The sequence below is a fragment of the Neopsephotus bourkii genome, unplaced genomic scaffold (assembly GCF_033783945.1).
Source record: "Neopsephotus bourkii isolate Nb327-2 ecotype Australia unplaced genomic scaffold, CSIRO-AGI_Nbou_v1 NB_860, whole genome shotgun sequence".
NCBI classification, from domain to species: Eukaryota; Metazoa; Chordata; class Aves; order Psittaciformes; family Psittacidae; genus Neopsephotus; species Neopsephotus bourkii.
The window spans coordinates 2,050,463-2,071,644 of record NW_026901356.1 but is presented as its reverse complement, the minus strand read 5'-3'; the positions used below and the strand labels follow the sequence as shown (position 1 = coordinate 2,071,644).

General features: G+C 38.6%; 2 protein-coding genes across 9 annotated transcripts in view; one reads left to right on the top strand and one right to left on the bottom strand.

The window, feature by feature from the left end:
* ELP4 (elongator acetyltransferase complex subunit 4) overlaps window positions 1-3,688 on the bottom strand; it is a 142,194-nt gene extending 138,506 nt beyond the window's left edge. For 4 of the 7 annotated variants that reach the window (XM_061356638.1, XM_061356639.1, XM_061356637.1 and 1 more), the window contains exon 1: window positions 3,468-3,685. In XM_061356638.1, the coding sequence (XP_061212622.1) occupies window positions 3,468-3,633 (166 nt within the window). In that variant the 5' untranslated portion in view covers window positions 3,634-3,685. Of the gene's footprint in view, window positions 1-3,467 lie in introns of all 7 variants that reach the window. The other 3 variants (XM_061356640.1, XM_061356634.1, XM_061356635.1) reach the window with 3 other exon arrangements.
* Window positions 3,689-3,753: 65 nt separating this feature from the next.
* The window catches only part of IMMP1L (inner mitochondrial membrane peptidase subunit 1), a 35,223-nt gene continuing 17,794 nt past the window's right edge, over window positions 3,754-21,182 (top strand). The window contains exon 1 of one of the 2 annotated variants that reach the window (XM_061356642.1): window positions 3,754-3,806. The gene's annotated coding sequence lies outside the window, so the exon portion shown is untranslated. Of the gene's footprint in view, window positions 3,807-8,224; window positions 8,349-21,182 lie in introns of those variants that run through there. The other variant, XM_061356644.1, reaches the window with a different exon arrangement.

The following is a 21,182-nucleotide window of genomic DNA, read 5'->3' as shown; positions in this document are numbered from 1 at the left end:
TACCCAGAAGTAAGAGAAAAAGCAAATTTTTCTTCCCTAGGTAAAAAAGTGCTAATATTATTGCATAACACCTGAATTAAAACCATAATAAAATCCCTTTGTACCACAATTTGAGCAGTATAAAAGTTTAATCAGCTACCAATTTCATAGTTGTAGTTCAACACATCACAAGTTTTTTAAACTATGCTTCAGAGTCAAGATGTACAAAAGCCTCAATGTTTATGGCAAGCTGATCAAGTAATCAAGCATTTCCTACACATTTAAAAAAAACCCAAACAACCCAAAACCAACTAGAAGCACTGTTATCCTAGTGTGAGAATCATTCATTAAATCCCCATGCTCTAATCCACTACTTTCTGTTTCATTTTATTTGCTTGGGAGATAAACACAAATGGCCCCAAGTACAAAGATGTACCACAGGGGAAAGGAGGAGAAAAAAAGAACAAAATCAGAAATCATACAGATGCTTGATACAATGTATGCTTCCAATATTCACCATATTCAATTGTTCAAGGAGACAGAATGCATGGCTCACTAACAATGTGCTTAAAATCAGCATCTATTCTATATAGCACATAGAAAAAAATAGCTCAAAGTTATGATTACCAATCATGGCTTGACATGGAGAAGACGATCAAAACAGCCATAAGTAACATACTACCTCATGGCAATAAGGTTTTAAAACTTTGGTTATAAAAGCTCACTTGCAGCCACCACAGAAGTTGTGTCTCTTCTGCTTTTAAATTGCTTGCGTGACAGGGAGTTTGTTTGTCAAACTGTATATCACTGCAGTTAAAATCCTCGCAAGCTGTATTTTCAGACCATCAATTGTACTGCCTCTTTCTACAAGCCAGAGCTGGAACATACATACCCTGACTACTAAAGGCAAGTCAGGTCAGAGGACTGGCTTTACATTATCAGGTGCACTGAACAGTCCGAACAAATGTACTCTATTAGATGGAATGTAAAACTATTGCAGTTACCATGGTTATACATTCGTATTACAATGAACAATAATAACAGTAAACTAAGCAAAAACCAGACCACATTAAAAAAATAGCAGGAATGCTGACAGAATCAAAAGCAAAATGTAAAATCTTCATGTTTTCTAAGAAAACGTGTGAACTTGTAATTCTTTGTAACTTGCTAGTGTAATTTTAACTTGTTTGTATCTAATAGTACATGTAAACAACTATGTAAGACTTCTAACTTTCCGCACTGCTACTTGCAGCAATGAGATTTAAGATCTCAGAGATAAAAACACAACAGTCTTTGCAAGTTGAGAACCCACTGTTTTCAAACGGTATCTGTGACCTTTTTTTAAGCACCTTGAAACAAAATATTCTGTACCAAGCATGTGATGGTTAGATTACGTGATAGTTACAGCTCATTCCAGAGAATATGGTGTATAAATCTTGAAAATGAATTTGAAGTCTAGAGATGGGAACATGGAATTTGAAATCCAGCACTTATCTACCACTTCTTTTTGAAAGGAAATGCATTTAAGAAGAGCTATCTATCAACAATACTGTAACAAATCAGGAGAATTTCAGAGTGTATATAAGGAAACAGGGAATACCCACAAAGATAATCAAGCCTCTCTGCTACTGCAGGTTTTCAAGACTCAACTCTACAAAGCCCTGAACAACCAACTCTGAATTCAGTGTTGAGTCAGCCTTAAGGTTGCTGTAGTTGAATTCCTGAGGTCCCTCTTCAGCCTCCAAAATCAATGATTCTGTAGAAGTCCACCTAGATGGGCGGTCTGTCTGTAACAGTGCCTAATACCTGGTATCAACAGGGATTTTATTGTAGTTCAGCATTTTTGCAGTCTTTTGTGGCCTTATCCACTCAGCAAGTTTTCCGGCTTTTCAGGTTTTCCAGTTCTTCAAAAATGCCACAACCCAATGCTATTCCCAGCATTGAACAACTTTCCTGATGTTAAAGTGTAAAACCTGTTAAGGTCAGGAAATCAGTGAATATTTAAAAGACGAGGAAAAGGTACTTTAGAAGGGATCCCGAGTTTACTGAAATAAGTCTCCCCTGTTTCCAGAACAGACCATATGCAAAGGATTTGTATACAAACCCATACAAATATGAACCAAAACAACTAAAAATTATGTTAGCAAGTGCCCAGACATTTAGGAGCCTGTTACTATGGAAGCTGTCTACATCGTCTGACCTATGCTGTGCAAAATCCACTGTTTATAAAAGGGAATATGAAAAACAACTAGAATATTGAATGCAGATCTTGTATTTACGCAATTAAAGGTTTTTTTTTTTTTTTTAAATCACACTCAGTGAAATATTTCTCTCTTAAAAGCTCTCCCCCTGAGCTTTCTCCACAAAGATGCCAATCCCTATTGAAAGTGCAGGTGTTCCCTACCAGACACACAGACACAAAAGATAAATTAGTATGATCCTCCGTAAGATACACAGGCTGCAAAAACTTATTTATAAAATGAATATAACTTTTGTATTTGTCATTACTCCTCAGAATATTCTTAGAAAGAAAAGTGAACCATTCCTGAAACCAGGACATCCATGTACTCCTCCAAGAATGAATGACCAAAGCTAAAGTCAGACTTTCCTCATCTAAAGGTAGTCCCATCTATGTACACTGAAAATGTACTGCAGCTGTGTCAGTAGTTAGTAAGAGGGTGATGCAGCCCTAGCATATACAGATAAAACAACCTGTTTATACTAGTGAAGTTAATTAGTTCTCAATCCAGGTAAAGAGTACTACTTCGTGCAACAGATTGTAACAACAGATCAGCCCCAGGAACTATCTAGCATCTTGACCCTGACAGCAGGCAAAAGCAGATTCACAGACAATAAGAACAGCATAATACCAGTGTAATTTATCTGAACAAGGCATTTATAATGATGTAGCGGTGGTGAGCAACATGGAAAAGACACACTGAGAATCCAGCTTTACAGTCAAACACATCCTAAAAATACCTAAAAATCCTGAACCACCAGAACTACACCTCATGCAACTAGGAGTTGATTCGGCAAGCGTTTTCCAAAACCGAAAAGTTCAGGCCCCGTACTTAGTCTGAAACAGGCGCATGTTTTTCAAACCCGATAGCTTCAGACCCCTTAGTAAAATAGACAGGAATGTGTTACCGTACTACAGAGTACCTTTCCTCTCTAGAAAGGTTGCTTAAACCGATTTGTATGAGCGGTAAATGGCAACCTTTTGCCTCAGCAGCAGGCTGGGAAGCGGGCTCACTCGCCTGCCCCTCCTCACACGGGGCGGGGAGCTCAAGGCGGGAAACAGATCCTGCTTTGCCCCTTTCTCTTCCCCTTCCCCCCTCCCCTTCTCCCCCCAATCCCGGGAACCGTGGGGAGGAAGGAAAAGCCTGAGGGAGTAGCTGCGGGACTGCGGAAGGTAAACGACAGGCAGGGCCGCCGGGCTGAGGGAGGGGGTGGCAGCAGCCAGGTCCCAGGTCCCGCTTCCCACCAACCTAGAACACAGTCCAGGGAGGGGAGCCCGCTGGAGAGCAGCAGCTGCCCGTGGCGCACGGAGGGCCGGGTGCCCGCCACAGTGGCCAAGCGGCTGCCGGCCGCGGCCTTCCGCTGGAAACTGGTGGCCCCGCGACACCGCGACGCCCCGCCGGCCGCTGCCGCCATCTCGGCTGCCCGTCGCTTGACAGGAGAAAGGGGCCGCCGGGAAGAATCAAGCCTTTTCCAACCCACCAATGGGAGAGCCGCGTAGGAAACCCGGTGTCCAATGGAAGGCTGCGTTGTTTGCACGTCGCTGGGGTAAAGGGGCGGGGAAGGTTGGGGCTGCCGGTGAAGAATAAGTAGGTGAGTGTGGAGGGGGATTGCGGGGTGCGTTTCGGCGGAGGGCCGGAGCAACGGCCGGGCGTGAGGGGTGGGTCGGGCGGGCGGCGGCGTACCCTGCCCTGTAATGGAGGAGGTGTGGAGTAGTGCAGCGGCGGTGAGCCGGCCGTGCTGCGGAGGGGGAGCCCCCCTTTCTTTCTGGGGGTTGGGTTGCCGAAAGGTCAGTGAGCCCTGAGGAGAGAGGCCTACCTAGCCTGTGCACCCCTCGTTGCCGTCGCCAGTCTCTGTGCCGCCCGGTCGGCGTCCCCCTTTGTGAAAAAGCTTATGTGCGAGTTTGGAAGGAAAAAGTGTAAAGCGTTTTCTAACGGTTTTCAAGTAACTATGTAAGTGTGCTTGAAGTCTCGTTTATACGTAGCTGTAGGTCTGTAATAAATGTATGACTTAACACCCCCTCCCTTGGAAGCAGCGGCTCTTAATCATGCTAAGAGCTATACGAGAAGTTACTTTACACGAGAAATGTAGTTGTTGAATTAGTTACTAAAACCATTAAAAGTTATTTTGTGCTCGGTTGTTTGTTTTGGTTTGGGGTTGTTTTGGTTTTGTTTTTTTTTTGAGGATTAGCATGTCCTTTACTTTTTATTAGCCATTTATTGATAGCGGCCTGTTGTCTTGTACACTGCAGGAAACTACCACTCTAAAATGAGTGAGATATTTGAACTTGGTATTTCATTTTATGTACTTACTATATACAAAGACATTAAAATGCTTTTTATCTTAATGAAGAACTGTAGTATGCTTGCTGTGTAAATCAACACTTTATAGTACTCTGAATTTAATAGAAATCCCCATAAGCATATAGAATAGCCACTGTCACAGGTATTTGTGTGTTTGTTTTTAGTCTGTTGGCATTTCAGATGTGTCTCAAGCTACTTAAAGGCATTTGCACATAGCAGGATGTACTAATGAGGCTGTAATGTAATTCTCCACTCTTAAGCTCCAGTTTTAATGAATGTTTTGTTACTGCTCTAAGCCATTATTTTTGAGCACCTGTGGTTGTTGATCCTACCTTTTTTGGGGGGGTGGAGGAGGAGCAGGGGATCTTCATATTAAATATAAGCAGCAATAAAGAGCAACAATATGGTAGCAGTCCTGAACCTCAGAGGTTTTCCTCCATATAAAACTCAAACTTGGGAGGGTGAACTTTCGGTATTATTTCTTCCTAGCTGGTGAAACTGCATTTAATTTGCTGCTGGCCAAGCATCTTATGTATTAAACACTGGATATTTTAAATCTTTATCATGAGTATCAAGAGGTTGCTTTAATGTTTTATGTTTGCTGCAAAACTGTGAAATACTTAAGAATATTTAATTTCAAATGTAGATTATTGTTCAAAGTTAGAAGTATTTGTCTTTAGAGGAAAAAAATCAAAGGACACATTTAAAAACATGGCAAGAAATAAATAAACCTATTGAATGTCACTTCTGTTTGGCCCTAGTAATGAATTGTTAATATCTGGATTAGGAAAGACTTTAACAAAATAAAGAAAAAAAGTGTAACTCACAATCCATTTAAGAGTTCAATAATCTGTTATTGTCTGTGGGATCCTATGGTGAAGGAATTATGGTGTATAATTGAGTGATGGAGCTGAAACTCAAGAGTTCTTCACTTTTGAAATATCACATCAGCTCTTCCATTTCTTACTTCACTGGAGTCCAGATATCCGAATATTTCAGATGTGTGTAACACTACTAAAAATTTGCAGTATATTTATTATATTACTTTTCTACAAAATACTTGTAGGCCCAATAAGGATATTTTTGATAAGTCACCACTTACTTACCAGAAAAGGAATCATGGTGTTTATCTCAGTGATTTCTTTTCTCCCCATTCCAAGCAGTAAGCTTCTTTTTGTTACTTCAGTGAGACAAAGTTTTTTAAATGAAATACAATAGTATAGGCTGCATTAGGTGCTGGAAACCTAAAGGAAAAAAAGAGGCTTATGAAAGGGGGGAAGCAAGGACAGGTGACGTGGGAAGAATACAAGGATGTTGTCTGGGAAGCTAGGGACCGGGTTAGGAAAGCTAAGGCCCAGTTAGAATTAAACTTGGCTAGGGATGTGAAAGATAACAGGAAGGGATTCTATAGTTACATTGCGAATAAAAGACAGACTAGGGGCAATGTGGGTCCTCTCTGTAAGCTATCAGGAGAGCTGTCTACCCTGTATTTGCTAAAGGCTGAGGTTCTGAATGACTTCTTTTCCTCAGTCTTCACTGGCAAATGCTCTGACCACACCAGCCAAATCTTGGAAAGCAGATGCAGGGACTGTGAGAATGAAGACCTTGGGCCCACTGTAGGAGAGGATCTGGTTTGAGACCATCTTAAGAACCTGAATGTACACAAGTCCATGGGACCTGGTAAAATCTGTCCGTGGGTCCTGAAGGAGCTGGAGAATGAAGTTGCCAAGCCACTGTCCATCATATTGGAAAAACCATGGCAGTCAGGTGAAGTTCCCAGTGGAAAAAGGGAAATATAACCCCCATTTTCAAGAAGGGGAAAATGGATGACCTAGGGAACTTCAGACCAGTCAGTCTCACCTCTGTGCCTGGCAAAATCCTGGAGCAGATTTTCCTGGAAGCACAACAAGGTGCTTGGTGACAGCCAGCATGGCTTCACTAAGAGGAAATCCTGCCTGACCTATTCGGTGGCCTTCTGTGATGGGGATATAGAACTGGTAGACAGGAGTAGAGCAGTTGATGTCATCTACCTGGACTTGTGCAAAGCATTTGACACTATCCTGCATGACATCCTTGTCTCTAAATTGGAGAGACATCAGTTTGATAGGTGGACCACTCGGTGGATGAAGAACTGGCTGGATGGCCACACGCAAAGAGTTGTCAATGGCTCAATGTCCAGCTGGAGAGCAGCAACAAGTGGTTTCCCTTAGGGATTGGTGTTAGGACTGGTCTTGTTCAACATCTTTGTCACTGACATGGACAGTGGGATTGAGTGTGTCCTCATCAAGTTTGCTGATGACACCAAGCTGTGTGGTTCAATTGATAACGCTGGAGGGAAGGAATGCCATCAAGAGGGACCTTGACATGCTTGTGAGGTGGGGTGATGCCAAACTCATGAAGTTTAACCATGAGAAGTGCAAGGTCCTCCATATGGGTCAGAGCAATCCCAGGCACAGCTAGAAGCTGGGCAGAGAAGAGATTCAGAGCAGCCCTGCCGAGAAGGATTTGGGGGCGTTGATCGATGAGAAACTAACATGAGCCAGCTTCAGTGTGCTCTCACAGCCCAGAAAATCGTATCCTGGGCTGTATCAAAAGGAGTGTGACCAGCAGGTCGAAGGAGGTGATCCTGCCCCTCTACTCTGCTCTTGTGAGACCTCACCTGGAGTACTGTGTGCAGTTCTGGTGTCCTCAACATAAAAAGGACATGAACTGTTGGAACAAGTCCAGAGGAGGCCCATGAGGATGATCAGGGGAATGGAGCAACTCCTGTATGAAGACAGGCTGAGAAAGTTGGGGCTGTTCAGCCTGGAGAAGATTGCGTGTAGATCTCAGAGCAGCCTTCCAGTATCTGAAGGGGGCCTATAAGGATGCTGGGAAGGGGCTGTTCATTAGGGACTGTAGTAATAGGACAAGGGGTAGTGGGTTAAAACTTAAACAGGGGAAGTTTAGATAGGATGTAAGGAGGAAGTTCTTTACTGTAAGGGTGGTGAGGCACTGGAAAAGGTTGCCCAGGGACTTGTGAATGCTCCCTCCCTGGTGGTGTTCAGCATCAGGTTGGACAGAGCCTTGGGTGACATGGTTTCATGATTGGTGTCCCTGCCCATGGCAGGGGAGTTGGAAATAGATGATCTGAAGGTCCTTTCCAACCCTATCGTATGATTCTATAATTTCACCTGCAATTCCTTTCAGATAAATAGAGAAGAAATTTGTTTTATAGAGACTTCTTTATTTTAAAATCAACTGTGTTTAGTCTTCTGGAATAATAACTTTTTCACTTTCTTTGAATGATACTAAAGGTTTGCTTATGTTCCCCAAAAGATGAATTTCCAGCCATTGTAGAAGATCCCACTAGGGGCTCTCTTATAGAAAGCAAGACTACAGGAATTTGTAATTCTAGGTATTAGTATATAAAAGTCCCATCATCATATAAAAGACATTACATTAGTAGGTAGATGAGTCCTATGATTTCTGCTGTAGGGGTGGAATTGAAATGCAGAGAAACTAAAGAATGGAGTTGATTGCAAGTGATCAGGAAATGTCTTAGCAGGTTACTTATCAGCTGAGCTGTGGCAACTGTGGTCAGACTCATAAGGGGGAGAAGTTTAAGCTGTTGTCTAGATTGGGATGTTTTAAACTTTCAAATCATCAACTTTCCTTTCTTGCAGCTTGTGTATTATCGTGTAGACCTGATCCAATTCTCACTACTTGTCTATGCCAAATGCAGATTCTAAGATGGATTAAGAGGATTTTTGGGTGAGAATTCCCTAAGGAAAAAATGGAGGGAATACAATGGGTGAATGAGACAGCAATCAAAACATTTGGGAAAAGGTATGCTTGGAATTTGATCTGCAAGTATGTTTGTCATTTCACTGTAGCAAGCAGATTTGGTGAAAATCCTAGTGTCCCCAAAATAGCAGTGCTTCTTAGAGTGTGCTTTTTAGGTATTTTGTCCTTGGTAAGTGAAAACACCTGTCATGGCTCTCATTAACTCTCTTTGCAACATGGGTTGCAGATGTAAATTTTTAGGACTTTCAGTTAATGCAAGCTGAGGCTCTGTTGTGTGAGCAGACAATGTTATTTTATTGTGCATGTTTTATTTCCCGTGAGTTCTAACCAGTGATTTCCCTAGGTTTTAATTGTGCCTTCTAAGATTCAGTATGTGCTTTTGTCCTTCTGTGGCAATGAGCAAAATGCTATCCATTTTGAAATAAAACATATCAATGCATTTTGTTTCAAAACTGTATGCCTGCCTGATCATTTTTCAGTGATATTTTGCTGTTGGGTTTATGTGTGGGATAGAGAACTAGAAAACTGCATCTGAGGGGCAGTTCTAATTTCTAATCATGTTAGTGTTTGCTGTTACTTCACCAAGCTGCTGCCCTCATCAGTTCTGGAATGTGATGGTATTAGACTGTACTGATTAACGTTTTATAGTCACCAAATCAGATTAGCTGTAGAGTCACCTGACTAGGTGGGGCTTGCAGTCATGTGACCTAGCGCCCTACTGAGCTCCCACAAGGAGCTGAAACAAGGTAGTTTGCTTTTGAGATGTTCTTAAGTATCTAACAGCATGGGTCATGGATTATGGCCACAAAGAAAATAGCTTCATTTTCCTGATCTTTGAACTAGCTAGAATGGGATCAGTTTGAAAGTGCAGGATCTTCAGGCCATGAGCCAACAAATGGAAAGAATGTTTAATCCTGGAAGTTCTGACACCAAAAGACCTGATTTGGTTTTGTTGGTTGTTTTCTTAGTGTGGGGTTTGTTTTTTTTTTTTTTTTTTTTTAGTATGAAAAAGCTTTAAGACTACTTATCCAATCAGTCATGGAAAAAGCAAGGATTAGAGGGAGGGTTTAAGACATACCAGTTATATGATACTATAAAAGAAATGGTATGATACTTTTTTTTTTTCAGAAATCTATTGGATATTAACCTAAATGCATCCCTGTGGATATGTTGAACAGCAGCAATAAAGATTTAATTCTATGTCAAATTTAAACAGCTCGTTTAAAACAGAAAGTCCAAGTAGATAAATTAGGAGACATGAGTTAGTGGTATGTGCTGAAGACAATAAATTATAAAAAAGGTTATTTAATATTTCTGTGATTTTAGATTAGAAAAATGTGTTGCAACTTGCAGAGCAGTAATGTCAAAAATTAGTTGTAAATTGAATGTACTGTCTTGATCATACAGATTAGTGGCATATTTCATGGAGTGTTTTCCTCCTGTTTATCATTAAAGGTTTATAAAAAAGTGCATTAATTTAAAAATACTTGCAAGATAGGACTAAAAGCAAAGGGGGCTGGCGGGTGGGGGGGACCAACCAACCACAAAACCACCAACTAGAAAAGGAGTATTATTTGTCCTGTGGCTTTTGATACTCTGTAATATTTTCCATACTGGGTTCCTTGTTCAAGCTTACTTCAGGATTAAAAACTACAAATTACGCCAGATTGAGTGTAGCCTTTTCAGATGCTTAACATCCAGAATTCTACTTAATATTGAATTAGATGGCTGCCCTGAAGGAACAGAAGAGTTTATCACTTCAGTGTGGCAGTGGAAGAAGTGGAGAGTAAACTTTCTGTTTCAGCTGGGAAAATGTAATTTAAATGCTTTGATATCTTGAGTCTTTGTTTTTGTCTTCCAGTTGTATCTGATTGCATATATTTCATTAAACAGGCATTTCTAAAGCTAGGTAAATAATGTGGGTAATTAAGATTAATGGAAAAGTTAATAGCTGTGACTTTTAAAATTTTATTTCTATAAGTGAAGTTAATGCAGAAGTACAAAGTAACGTATTGTATGTGCTTTTAGAGCCTAAGATTCACTGAATATCTGTAAAAACATTATATCATTTAATTTATAGTTTCTATAGCATTTTTTCCTAATATGCTGGTATTACACTTCGGATTTTAGAAAAATACTGCTTTCTGCTAAGTTGTGAGGGCTTTTAGTCTTCAAAGGCATTATTCCAAATAACCGTGTTATTTCTCTTACAAATCTATATTATCAGCAGGTGCTAGAATATAGGCAGTGTTTGTTCCTCACCTACATTGTGGGATTCTATAGAAGGTACTTAGAGAAGCACTATAGAAGGTGTCTGTTATCTCTGAAATATTGTGAGACCTGAAACCTGTGAAATGCTTTGGCAAAGCACTTGAGGCCTGCCCATGGCCAGAAAAGATTTAACCAGTCACCTCCAGAATTCTTTTGAAATTCTAGTTTGGCTCCTATTGCTGAAATATATTTAAGTTTTCATAATGGAGAATTGTCTCTCTAATGTTGGCCAAAACCTAACAGTAATGTTCCATCAAGAAACTTCTGCAGGAGCTTTTGAAATTACAAGGAAACAAAATCTGGGTCAAAAGTCTTTACGTGTACACAGCCCCACCTGTCTGACCTCCCCTCTTAAATAAAGGAAATGTTAACTGTTGTCATGCTTACAGGTGACTTCAGACTACTGAAGTGCAGAATCTGTATTGCTGGCACTGTTTTTCAGCTTAGGTTTCAACAACAGGCTCTGATATCCATTGAAGTACGATAGACGTGCTGGGTGAGATTCAGAAAGCTCCTGCTCTGGGGTAGAATGATGAACTGACAGTTAAGTGAAAATAAATCCCAAGACCTTTGACTGCAAAGATGGGAATCTTTGCTAACGCACTTATATGCAAGGATGTAGCTTATTGGTGAGACCCACAATCTTTTAACCTCAGTTTTCCAGTGTACGGGCCAACAATGCATGCTGGTCTTTGTGGCTTCCGTAGATATTCCACACAGGTAGTTTAATGCTAGCTGGGATATTCAGCCCCTGCCAGTAGGGAAGTAACTTCTGACAGTGTAGTATCCTCCAAGAAGCAGTTTTTCTCCCTTTATTGCCCTTTGGTGTTAGTGTTACGAGCTACTCAAACTTTAGTCTGATAAAGACATGCAGGAGAGCAGTGGTTGGACTGAAATGTGTACAAGTGTGTTACATGGCGCTAAATGTAGTAGCTTGCATAGCACTGTGAATAGTGATGCAGTTACTGACCCAGCTCATGATGATGCAAGTTCTGCTTTCCCGGTTAATGATGTTGGTCACTGGCTTCGCTAAGTGTACAGCACTCAGGTTTTAACAGGAGCAAGATATTACAGAGTCATAGGAACATTCACATGTATTTGATGGACTTTCATCTCGTTTCACAGCATCCTGACCATCCATGGAGTGGGGGATGAAGCCAGATGTGCTGCTATAAATAATTTTGTAGAGTTGTGTAACTGTACTTTTTCTCAGCACAGAGACAGAAGTCTTGCTTGCTTTTCAAAATATATGACTGTTGTAACAAGTTGTTTAGAATGGTAAGCTAATTGTCATTGAGAGGTAGATGAAAAAGAGCATTTGGGTCTTTAAGTAGTGAAGAATTAAAATTTAGACTATGTGATTTATACAGTTAGTTAAAACACAAGCAAGCATTATAGTAGAAAACCTCACTCTAAAAATAATAAACCAGATCCACTAATGGCGAGTTAAGAAAATGTATATTGTTCCAAACTTGGCATAATATTGTGATTAAAGCAGAAAACACTGACTATGTATCTGGCTTTTTTTGTAGCCAGGCTGTATTTTAGCAAACTTTTGTTATTCTTCTGAATGGATTCAGCTTCTTGCATCTCCTGCACTGAGCCTACCAATTCCATACCAAAACTGTGTTTGCTGAAATCCATTTCAGGGGCATGTATTGAGGAGTAGGGCTACCCAAGCCAGTTAAGCTCCCTTGTGCTTCAGTGTCTGAGAATCGCCTTTGTGATTCTGAAGTTATTACCTACTCAAGTCAAGTCATGTACTCGGTAATGCATTGAATTTGTGTTAAGTTAGATACTGGTGCTGTGACAGTAGCTGGAAAAGATTTCTTTTTTTTTAATTGTTGAAACCTTTTTATGATACGAATCCCATAAGAATATGAGAAATATTTGGTAATAGACATATAAAAGTATCAGAAGATGCTTGAGTTGCTACAATATTTTTCCCCCTAGGTACTGTTTTGCATCTTGTGTGAGATTACATGTGTAAGATGAATAAAAGAAAATTAATAAAGTTGTAGAAACTGAAACAGATTGAGGAAACGGAAATATCAAAGTCACAGAAATAACAAGACTAACTGGTTACTGCAGAATAACGAGTCTGGCCCATTTACAAAACAGTAAGGTTGTAGTTGCTAGTGTGACTGTGAGCCTTGCTAATTATTTCAAGGTGTTATCTTGGTTTTGTATAAAAATAATGTATATGTGTTATTTCATTGCAGTTGGGGTCTTATTCTAGGAAAGTAATTTATCTGAAGTTTGTCTTTCAGGACTTACATATGCTTGATCCCAGTATCTTTTCAGTTTCCTTTTTTTTTTGTTATTTCTGTGAATTAAGAGCTGTCACTGTGTCCCTACCAAAGGAAGAAGTGTAATTGAGCTGCTTTTAATTAATTAATAAATTTTATGTTTAGCAGAAAACTGTTGCACTCTTGGAGTTTCATGTTTCTGCCATGTCTGTGTATCAACATGCTTCCATTGGTCCAAAACGTGTGAAACAGTGTTTCGTTTTGATATTTGCATGCTACTTCCAAGCCACAGTGATTTTTTTTAAATAGAATTTTTAACATTTCTGGCATAGACCTGAAATTGAAAGACATGAAATTGTGGGAAGATCATCAGTCTGTGAAAGGGAGCTATCTGACCCATCAGTTTTTCCCTTTCAAAAGGCAGTGTATTATGGGAGAAAGGGATAGCCAAATTGTGTGTATTTGGAAAGAGCCAATTTAGTAAACTTAGATGAAGTAAAATCTGATCCCTGTTAAAAACTTAAACAGTTAAGTTAGGAGATGTAGTATTAGTGAAATTATAGAATTATTGTTTCTGTACTATTTTCTATTTACAAGTACTTGTGTCCTCATTTAATTTAGGTTTGGGGTGGTTATGTGTAGTAAATTAAGCTATACAGGCCCTTTTTTGGTAAGTTGTTTGGTATCCATGATAAAGCAGTTCAGGGCTGGAGTGTGCTCAGCGTCGTGCAGGTACTCTGCACCTCAGCATACAGTCATTTGCTAAATTTGAGAAAGGCATTTCTGCTTATTGGAGTCACTAAGTAGTCAGTTTTCTCACTTATTATTGTCAGCTGTACCTTTTACTTTAAGCCATGAAATTAAATAATAGTTTATGCTGGCTTTTTATTTTAGTTCATGCATTTAAAACCTGGAACTCAGATAAAAAGGTAGTTTCAGAATAAATTCAGTATATTATTAATGAGTGGAACAACACATTAGCATTGAGTTCACAATAGATCATATCGCTTTTATTCCATCTTACAAGCTTAGCGGCACAAACAGAATAATCAACATATTATTTGGCTGTCATCTGCTGAACAGAAACCAGAGATCACAAGGAGGTTTTCCCTAGCTGCAGTGATGGCCTTTTTGTTCCAAGCCCCCATCTGGGAGGGCCATGGAGTGTTATCATATGGAACGCGGGGTTTTCTGTAATCTGCTTAGCTGCACTGCAGTTTGAATCTTTATTCCATGTTTGTGTAATTTATAATTTTAATGAGACCATGGCTCTTGTGGGCTTTGAAATATATTAAAAGCTCTTTTGTGCATATGCTTTTGTTCTTGCTTAATAGGCTCAGTGTGTTTAAAACTGATGAATTTTTATTCATGGATTTGGATGTCTGGGGATTAACTTAGACTGAATATCATTGCACTCATCTATTGATGTTTGGACCTTTTTTTTAATATTTGTATCTGTAAGGGGACGAGAACTTTCAGAACTTGTGTTTTATATATATAAACCAGCTCAGAAATAACTAGAACAATTTTATTGAGCAATGAGAAAAAAGTACTAATTACAGTTTATTTTTACTGCATCAATTCACATATGTTTGTGCTATGAAAAAGTAAGTAGTTGATACCATGTACATGTGTATTTAGAACTTAGTAACTAAAAGACATTTTGGGAAAGCCATCAATTTTTGTAGAGTTACAACAGTGAAAAACACTTGACTTGTTTTTTCTTCTGCTCAGGTAACTTGAAAATGTAAATACTGAGCTCACTTTTGTCTGTGTATTCACTTTCTCCTGTTTTTAACATATTTTTTAAAGTAGAGTATGAATCTGGTATTTTATTAGAAGGTGATGCTTGTAAGTGGGAAGTATTGATGAACATACAAAAAGAGTTGTTACCGTTGTATTTTCTGCAGTGCTAAAATTGGTCTGTGTTTTGCCTTTGTGTTTTTCAAATGTTTAGTAATAGGCTTGATTAACTGTGTGTTAAGATCTTACACTGTGATTTCTGTGTTCATAAACTGCTACGGAGTACTCTTCAGTGATGGCATTCTAATCTGAGACTGGCACTGCAGGTAAGATTAAGACATTTGTGTTTCTTTCTAAACAGCCCTAAGGATAGTTTGGTTGGTTTGATGTGGAGAATTTTGGTTTTCTGTTTGTGGATTTCTTTTATTTTACCAGCAATCAATCATCTCTGTAATGACAAATATTTTAAGTAAACATCCTTTTTACTTGTCAGTGCATAGGGGAATTATTTACCCCTCTTCTATTCACTGCTTTGAGTGTTATTTCCAAAATCACCTGTGTACTTCTAGAAGGTGCTTCAGCACTGGAGTGCAGGGCACATGTGAGCCATGGACAACTTCAGCTTTTATAGGGCTGTAGATTGTGCCTCATGTGAAAATTGGACTTGTAACTCTTTGTCTTCATTAATTAAAATTAATTTTAAATGTTTGTCTGTTAAAGTGAATTTTTTGAAATACAAGATAAATGTATATAGCTCAGAATATCGTCATTTGACCCTCATCACACAGACACATTTTCTCAGTCACCAGGAAAGTGACTGGTGCTGTCTGTCAGACCTTTTGCATTTGTCCTAACTTTGACATTGTTTCAGGAAACCATTAAGGGACTTTAATCATCCTTCAGAGGCTTAGACTTGCTGTGTACCACCACGGATTTTGCTGTTCAGCAAAAATGAGTGTATAGAGCTGCAGAGGATGATAGAAGCCCTGGAATGCATCTGGCTGTTAATACAGCATTTTGTACAGGGTTGTGGGATTGTTAGGAGTTGCTTCCCAAAGGTAAATAGAACCAGTGAGAACTACTTGAAATCCATTTTGAAAACCTGCTTGTTCTGATGTAGGTAGTCTCTAGTTTAACACCACAGGACTGCGTTACGTGAATTTATGTTTATGGTATTGAGCTCCCTGTCAGCTTGAGATCAGTAGATGAAGGAGTTCTTGTCGGAGACAAACTGCCAGTGCCTAGTAGAGATAATGTGAAAAATTAATCTTCTCTTTTAGAATATCTCCAAGCTTTTTCTGATTTGCCAGATTGAATCCAGTGTTTCTCCTAGAGAAAACTGACAGCCAGAAAGACAAATTGAGCTGTGCCTGACCCCCTGTGTGGACAGACCTTTTGAAAATTGTTCCTTGTTCTGCTTTAAATTTTTGGAATCCTCAGATTATCATTAGAGTATCTAAAACATTTTATGTTATCTATCTGATATGGGAAGAGTCTTTACCAGGAAGCATGGTTTGTACCCTTTGCTATTCTAGTGAATGTAACATTAACTTCATGCAGAAGTTTTAGGAGAACAGTTTAACATCAAAACCAGCTCAAATTAGTTAATTTTATGGCCTGGTCTTCTAATGGCCTAGTTTTTCTTTTTTTTTTTGAGGTTTTTGGCTTTTTTTTTAAGTAATAAGCTTGGAGTACCTCTTTGGAATGAGATGGTGTAAGTTAATGGGTGCAAGATTACCTTGTTTGAAGAATGGTGTCTGGTTAGAAGTGGAAAATGTTAGGAGTTTGTTAGCTAAGGAAAAATTGATAAACAATTACTAAACATTCAGTAAAAATTCAGAATTAGGAAGTGTTATATAAAGCAAATGTGACTGAAAAATTTTTATTGTAGTGAAAATCCATTTAATATCAAGTCAAGTAATTTGTTTAGCCACACTTTCATTGGCTGCAACTTTGATTTTCTTGAAATTAAAATATTGGCACCATGTGTTGAACTGTTACACAATGTCATTGGTTACTTGGGAATGATAAATATGCTCATTGGTTTCCTAATTTTATTATGTACACAGTTAATTGTAATCCAAGATTACAGAAAACAAGATGTTAATTTCTAGACAACCTACGTACATTTCCCTCTGTGTGTGATTGGTACAGCAGCAAAGAATACAAAGAGAATACCATTTGTGCTATCCTCACAGGAGCTGTCAATAAAAGTTGTAATAGGGGATTTAGGAATCTGGAAATGGCCAACTAATTTATGTGAATCTATTTTATTTCAGCTAGAAAGACTGAGCTCTGTTTCGTCTGCACTGCATATTGCAGAGCATAGGCTGTCTATACAAAACCAGGCGGCTGCATATGGATAGTCCCTTGATATCATTCACTTGCTGTGTAATCTTATTATGCAAAGTTCTAATCTTCACCTAGAATGAATGCCTCTGGGTCAGAATATAGTCATATCAGGGTTTTTGAGGTCATGTTTTGTGATCCTTAGCTTATTCTTCTAAGTAGGGCTGGGATTTAAAGAGTATTCCCCAGACACTAGCAGAGATAGACAGCAAAACCTGCTGCCTTTTTGGAAGACAAGACCAACATGAGGTCCCTGGTAGGATTAAACTTGATTTGTAGCTGTAGGATTTTTTAACAGATGTATTATTGGACAGGGAATAGGGGGCCACCAGCACAGCAAAATTGGATCACGATTGGCATTCTCAGGGAGTCTGCTGGCTGCTAAAACAGCAGCTGCATGTGGATTTGACTTCTTTCAGGTGAAGCGACTTCCAGTCATTTGGAAAGGATGGGATGAAAAGGAACCTTGGTGATAATTTTGATGTCTGCAAGATTTAGTACCAATGTAATGGGATTATTGGTAACACCTTCACTGCAGAAAAAGCCACCTGGTGCTATAACTGGCAGCAACTGAGAACTAATCCTTTCCCATCTCTTAGATGTCATTCATGAGGCTCAGAGTGATTTCCACCCTGCTAGCTATGATTAATTTTATAAACAAACAAACAAAAACCCCCAAATGATGAAAGCAGAGGCTATGGAAGCAAAAGAGAAGAGAAGATAATAGTAATTACATTTTACATAAGCTATACAGTCCTTGTGAAAATAAACAAATTGTATTCTGCATGATAAATATGATGTGTAACCTTTTTTAATCAATGTCGATGTCTGGTATAAAAACAGTGTCTATTTCAGTATAATGTTTTAAGCTACCTACTATATGATAGGAGGTAGTACCTGGAAGTAATTACCATAGGTTTTACGCTGTTAGTTCTGCGATAAAGATGTTTATACAACAGATCCATTAAGTTTTCAAGGGGCCTGTGACTTAAATAATTTGTTTTATTGTGCTTAATGGTCTTATGCTGTATCTGGTGGCGTTGCCTGCTGGCAGCACTTTGTATTAAAATTGTGTGATGTGGGAAAACATTAAGCCCTTTGCCTTTTTGTGGTCAACAATATGGCATTGTTCTTAAAAATGTACTGATGAATAATTTTCTGTGGAAGCAGAATTATATTTACTGATGCTTAAGCTAGAGCAATTGTAAGAAAAATATTCTGTGTTATTTTTTAAAATAAACTAGTTGTTTGGGTTTGGTTTTTTGATTGGGCTTACTCTGGACAACCATTTACTTATTAACTGGAAGTTGTTACTTAAAATTACATGGAAACTTTCATGATTGTAGTTACTCTGCATTAGATATCTAGGACCTTAATGTTAGAAACAAAACCCCAATCCTCAGAACTTGTCTTTTTAGGTTCAAACTGTATAATCTAGGGGGGTGTGTGTGTATATATATATATATGCCATAATTGGAAATTAACTTTCTTGAGTAAAAAAATCCAAAGTGTTATATAAGAGCTAAACCTTTTCATCATTATCATGAATATCTAATAAGCCCGAGCCTTTAAAAAAAAAAGTCCATTGTGCCACATTTATTAGCTGGGAGTGATGACATGCACATCTCAGAGCTTAAGAGTTTATTTTAAGAGAACTGGGACCTCTTTGGTCCCAAATTTGAAACCTACTCATTCATGTTCTGTTGTCAGGGTGACTTTTATACCATGACCACTCTAGCAGTAGGTAAAGCTCACTCTGAACCTTGTGTTTCCTTGAATTATTTACAAATCTATCTCTCCTCATTCAGAGTTACTTACAGAGACCTCAGAGAGAAACAAATGTGTTCAGTTGCAACTATTGGGAAGTACATGTCATCCAGAGTCTAAGGGGAAATCAGTTGCCATCAGTTTGAAACTCATTTTCAGAGACAGATAGCCATTGGTTTTGGTTTCTTCATAATAAAAAATATTTTAGTTATAGCTGTTGGCATGAGAGGTTTACGTTTTCTCTCCTGTCTATTACCATTCCATTTGCTACAATCAACACTACCTACCTCTAGTCAGTATAATGCAACGTTTCTCCAGTTCCTTTTGACTTAATAATATCCACAGATGCCTGAATTCTATACTCTAAATACATTAACATAAGGTTTCTGAGTAGCATGGACCTGAAATACAGGATGGTTGTGCAGTATTTGTCTGCCTCAACCAAGGAGCAATGCAAGGCGGCCTTTCTGGCAGGTACTGTTAAGAAGTATTGATGATCAACTTGTCTCAAGATAGTTGTGGTCATTAATTCACACTAGCTGTGCAATTCAGATTGATCTGTTGTCACTCCATCTTCCTTTTATCACCTGGAATATGTTTCTGGGCTTGCAGTGTTTCATGCCCTGAGAGCAAGGAGTTCGTTTATGCTTTTCATAGCCTACTGGGTTGAGAAGAGCAACCGCTCTTTTGGTACTCCAGAATAAATTCTGCTGAAAGAGCATTTTGCTTGCGGTGAAGCCGGTTTAGTTTCTACATGGTGTGCTGCAGTATGCTGGGCACTGCATGTGCTAATGAAACATTTCAAGACTTTTTTTTTATTTTGTATTTTGGGGTCATTATTGTGAAGCTGATTTGGTAATCTGAAGGATGCCGAATTACAGATTTGTTTAATGCCCATGGCATTGGGATTGGAACTAGATGATCTTAAGGTCCTTTCCAAACCTAAGCAATCTATGATTTATTCTGGAGACGTTTTATGTTAAATTTTTTGGAATAGGGCAGTGAGCTGAGTACAGAACACTGCAATTTCTAATTTCTCTTTTTTTTTTTTTTTTCTCCTTTATAAATAAGTATTAAATGCAAAGAACAAAAGCCACTTTTGATTGTATTCGGGCAAAGTTCCCGTAAACTTTTGAGAGTGGTGTGCAAGTAAAGGTATGCACTTTTAAATCCCTGCACTTAAATAGCAAAATGTCATGAAATACAGAAGGGGTGTGTGGGTCTTTATTTCATTATTAAAAAGGGCAAGTTGTGCACACAGCATCTTTTATATATATATTTTTTTTATCTAACTGGATTTATTTAGCAAGCATCTTAAATGAGGGAAATCTTGCTGTTGTTTTAGTTCATGATAAAGCTGATACTCAGTTTTAAGGGGACATGTTTCTTGCAGAATGCTTCAGTTATACTCAGTATGTGTGTGTTTCACTTAAGAGAAATATATATAGAAATATCTTAAAATTGGAGTAAGGAATCATTTTAGATTATTACTGCAGGAATTATATCTAATAATCAGAGTTTGACTTAAATATGTGGGAGAGGGGAGTCAAGGTATTTATAGTCTTATGTGCCACTGTATTGTAGCTGAGAACAGAAGGTTTTAATGCCAAGCATTTTGGTAATGGAAGTCTAGTCAAATGAAAGGTTTGTAAAACCTTCAGAGTCTGCAGTTGTATTCTCTTCCTAGAATAGTCTTACTTACGCAAGCCATTCAGGACTCTAATTTTGTTTAGGTCTTAATGCCTTTTTTCATTTGATTGATTGCCAGGTTGCTTTTAAAGTTTTGGTTGATTACTTGATTACTCCAGTTTACTGTGAATGTAATTTCAATTGTGAAATGTCTTTCAAATCACCTCCGATGGTTTAATGCTTCTCTGTTTTGCTGTTGAGTCTTCAGTTTTAAATGCTAGTGCTTGAAGGCAAACAGTGATTTGAGTTGCACCGTCTTCATGTGATTAAAACAACTCTATCAAGTGTTATTTAATAAATAACTGCATCTGTGTTACAGTACGTGGTCCAGTCAGAAAAGGAAATACTGCATTTAAAGGTACAATTAGAGCTTTTCACATTACATTCAGCCAAACCTAGTGGAGGGGAGGATGTTTTTGGAACTGTTGCAGATATTTTGACACATGGCAGATAAGCCTGTCTGCTGTTTTGACTAAAAGAATCCCAGCTGAGTCAGCGGAGAGCACTGACACTGTTCTCTCCCATTAGTTTCTCTAGTTTGGCAAAGGTTGTTTTTTGTTTCAGGTCCTCTTCAACTGAACCTCATTAATAAGCTGGTGAGAGGGGTCCATTGACTGTACACGTGGATGGGTCTGTGTAGGAAATTAAAAGCTTCTTGTTGGCATTTGAGTTTAAACTGTATTCATCTTCTCAGATACATCTGATTATTTGTTTTACTCACTGTTATTTTTGTTTTGTTAAATATTGTCTGTCAGTTGTGGGATACAAAGGATAGTTTTGTAAATGTTAGGTTGTTTGTTACCAAATG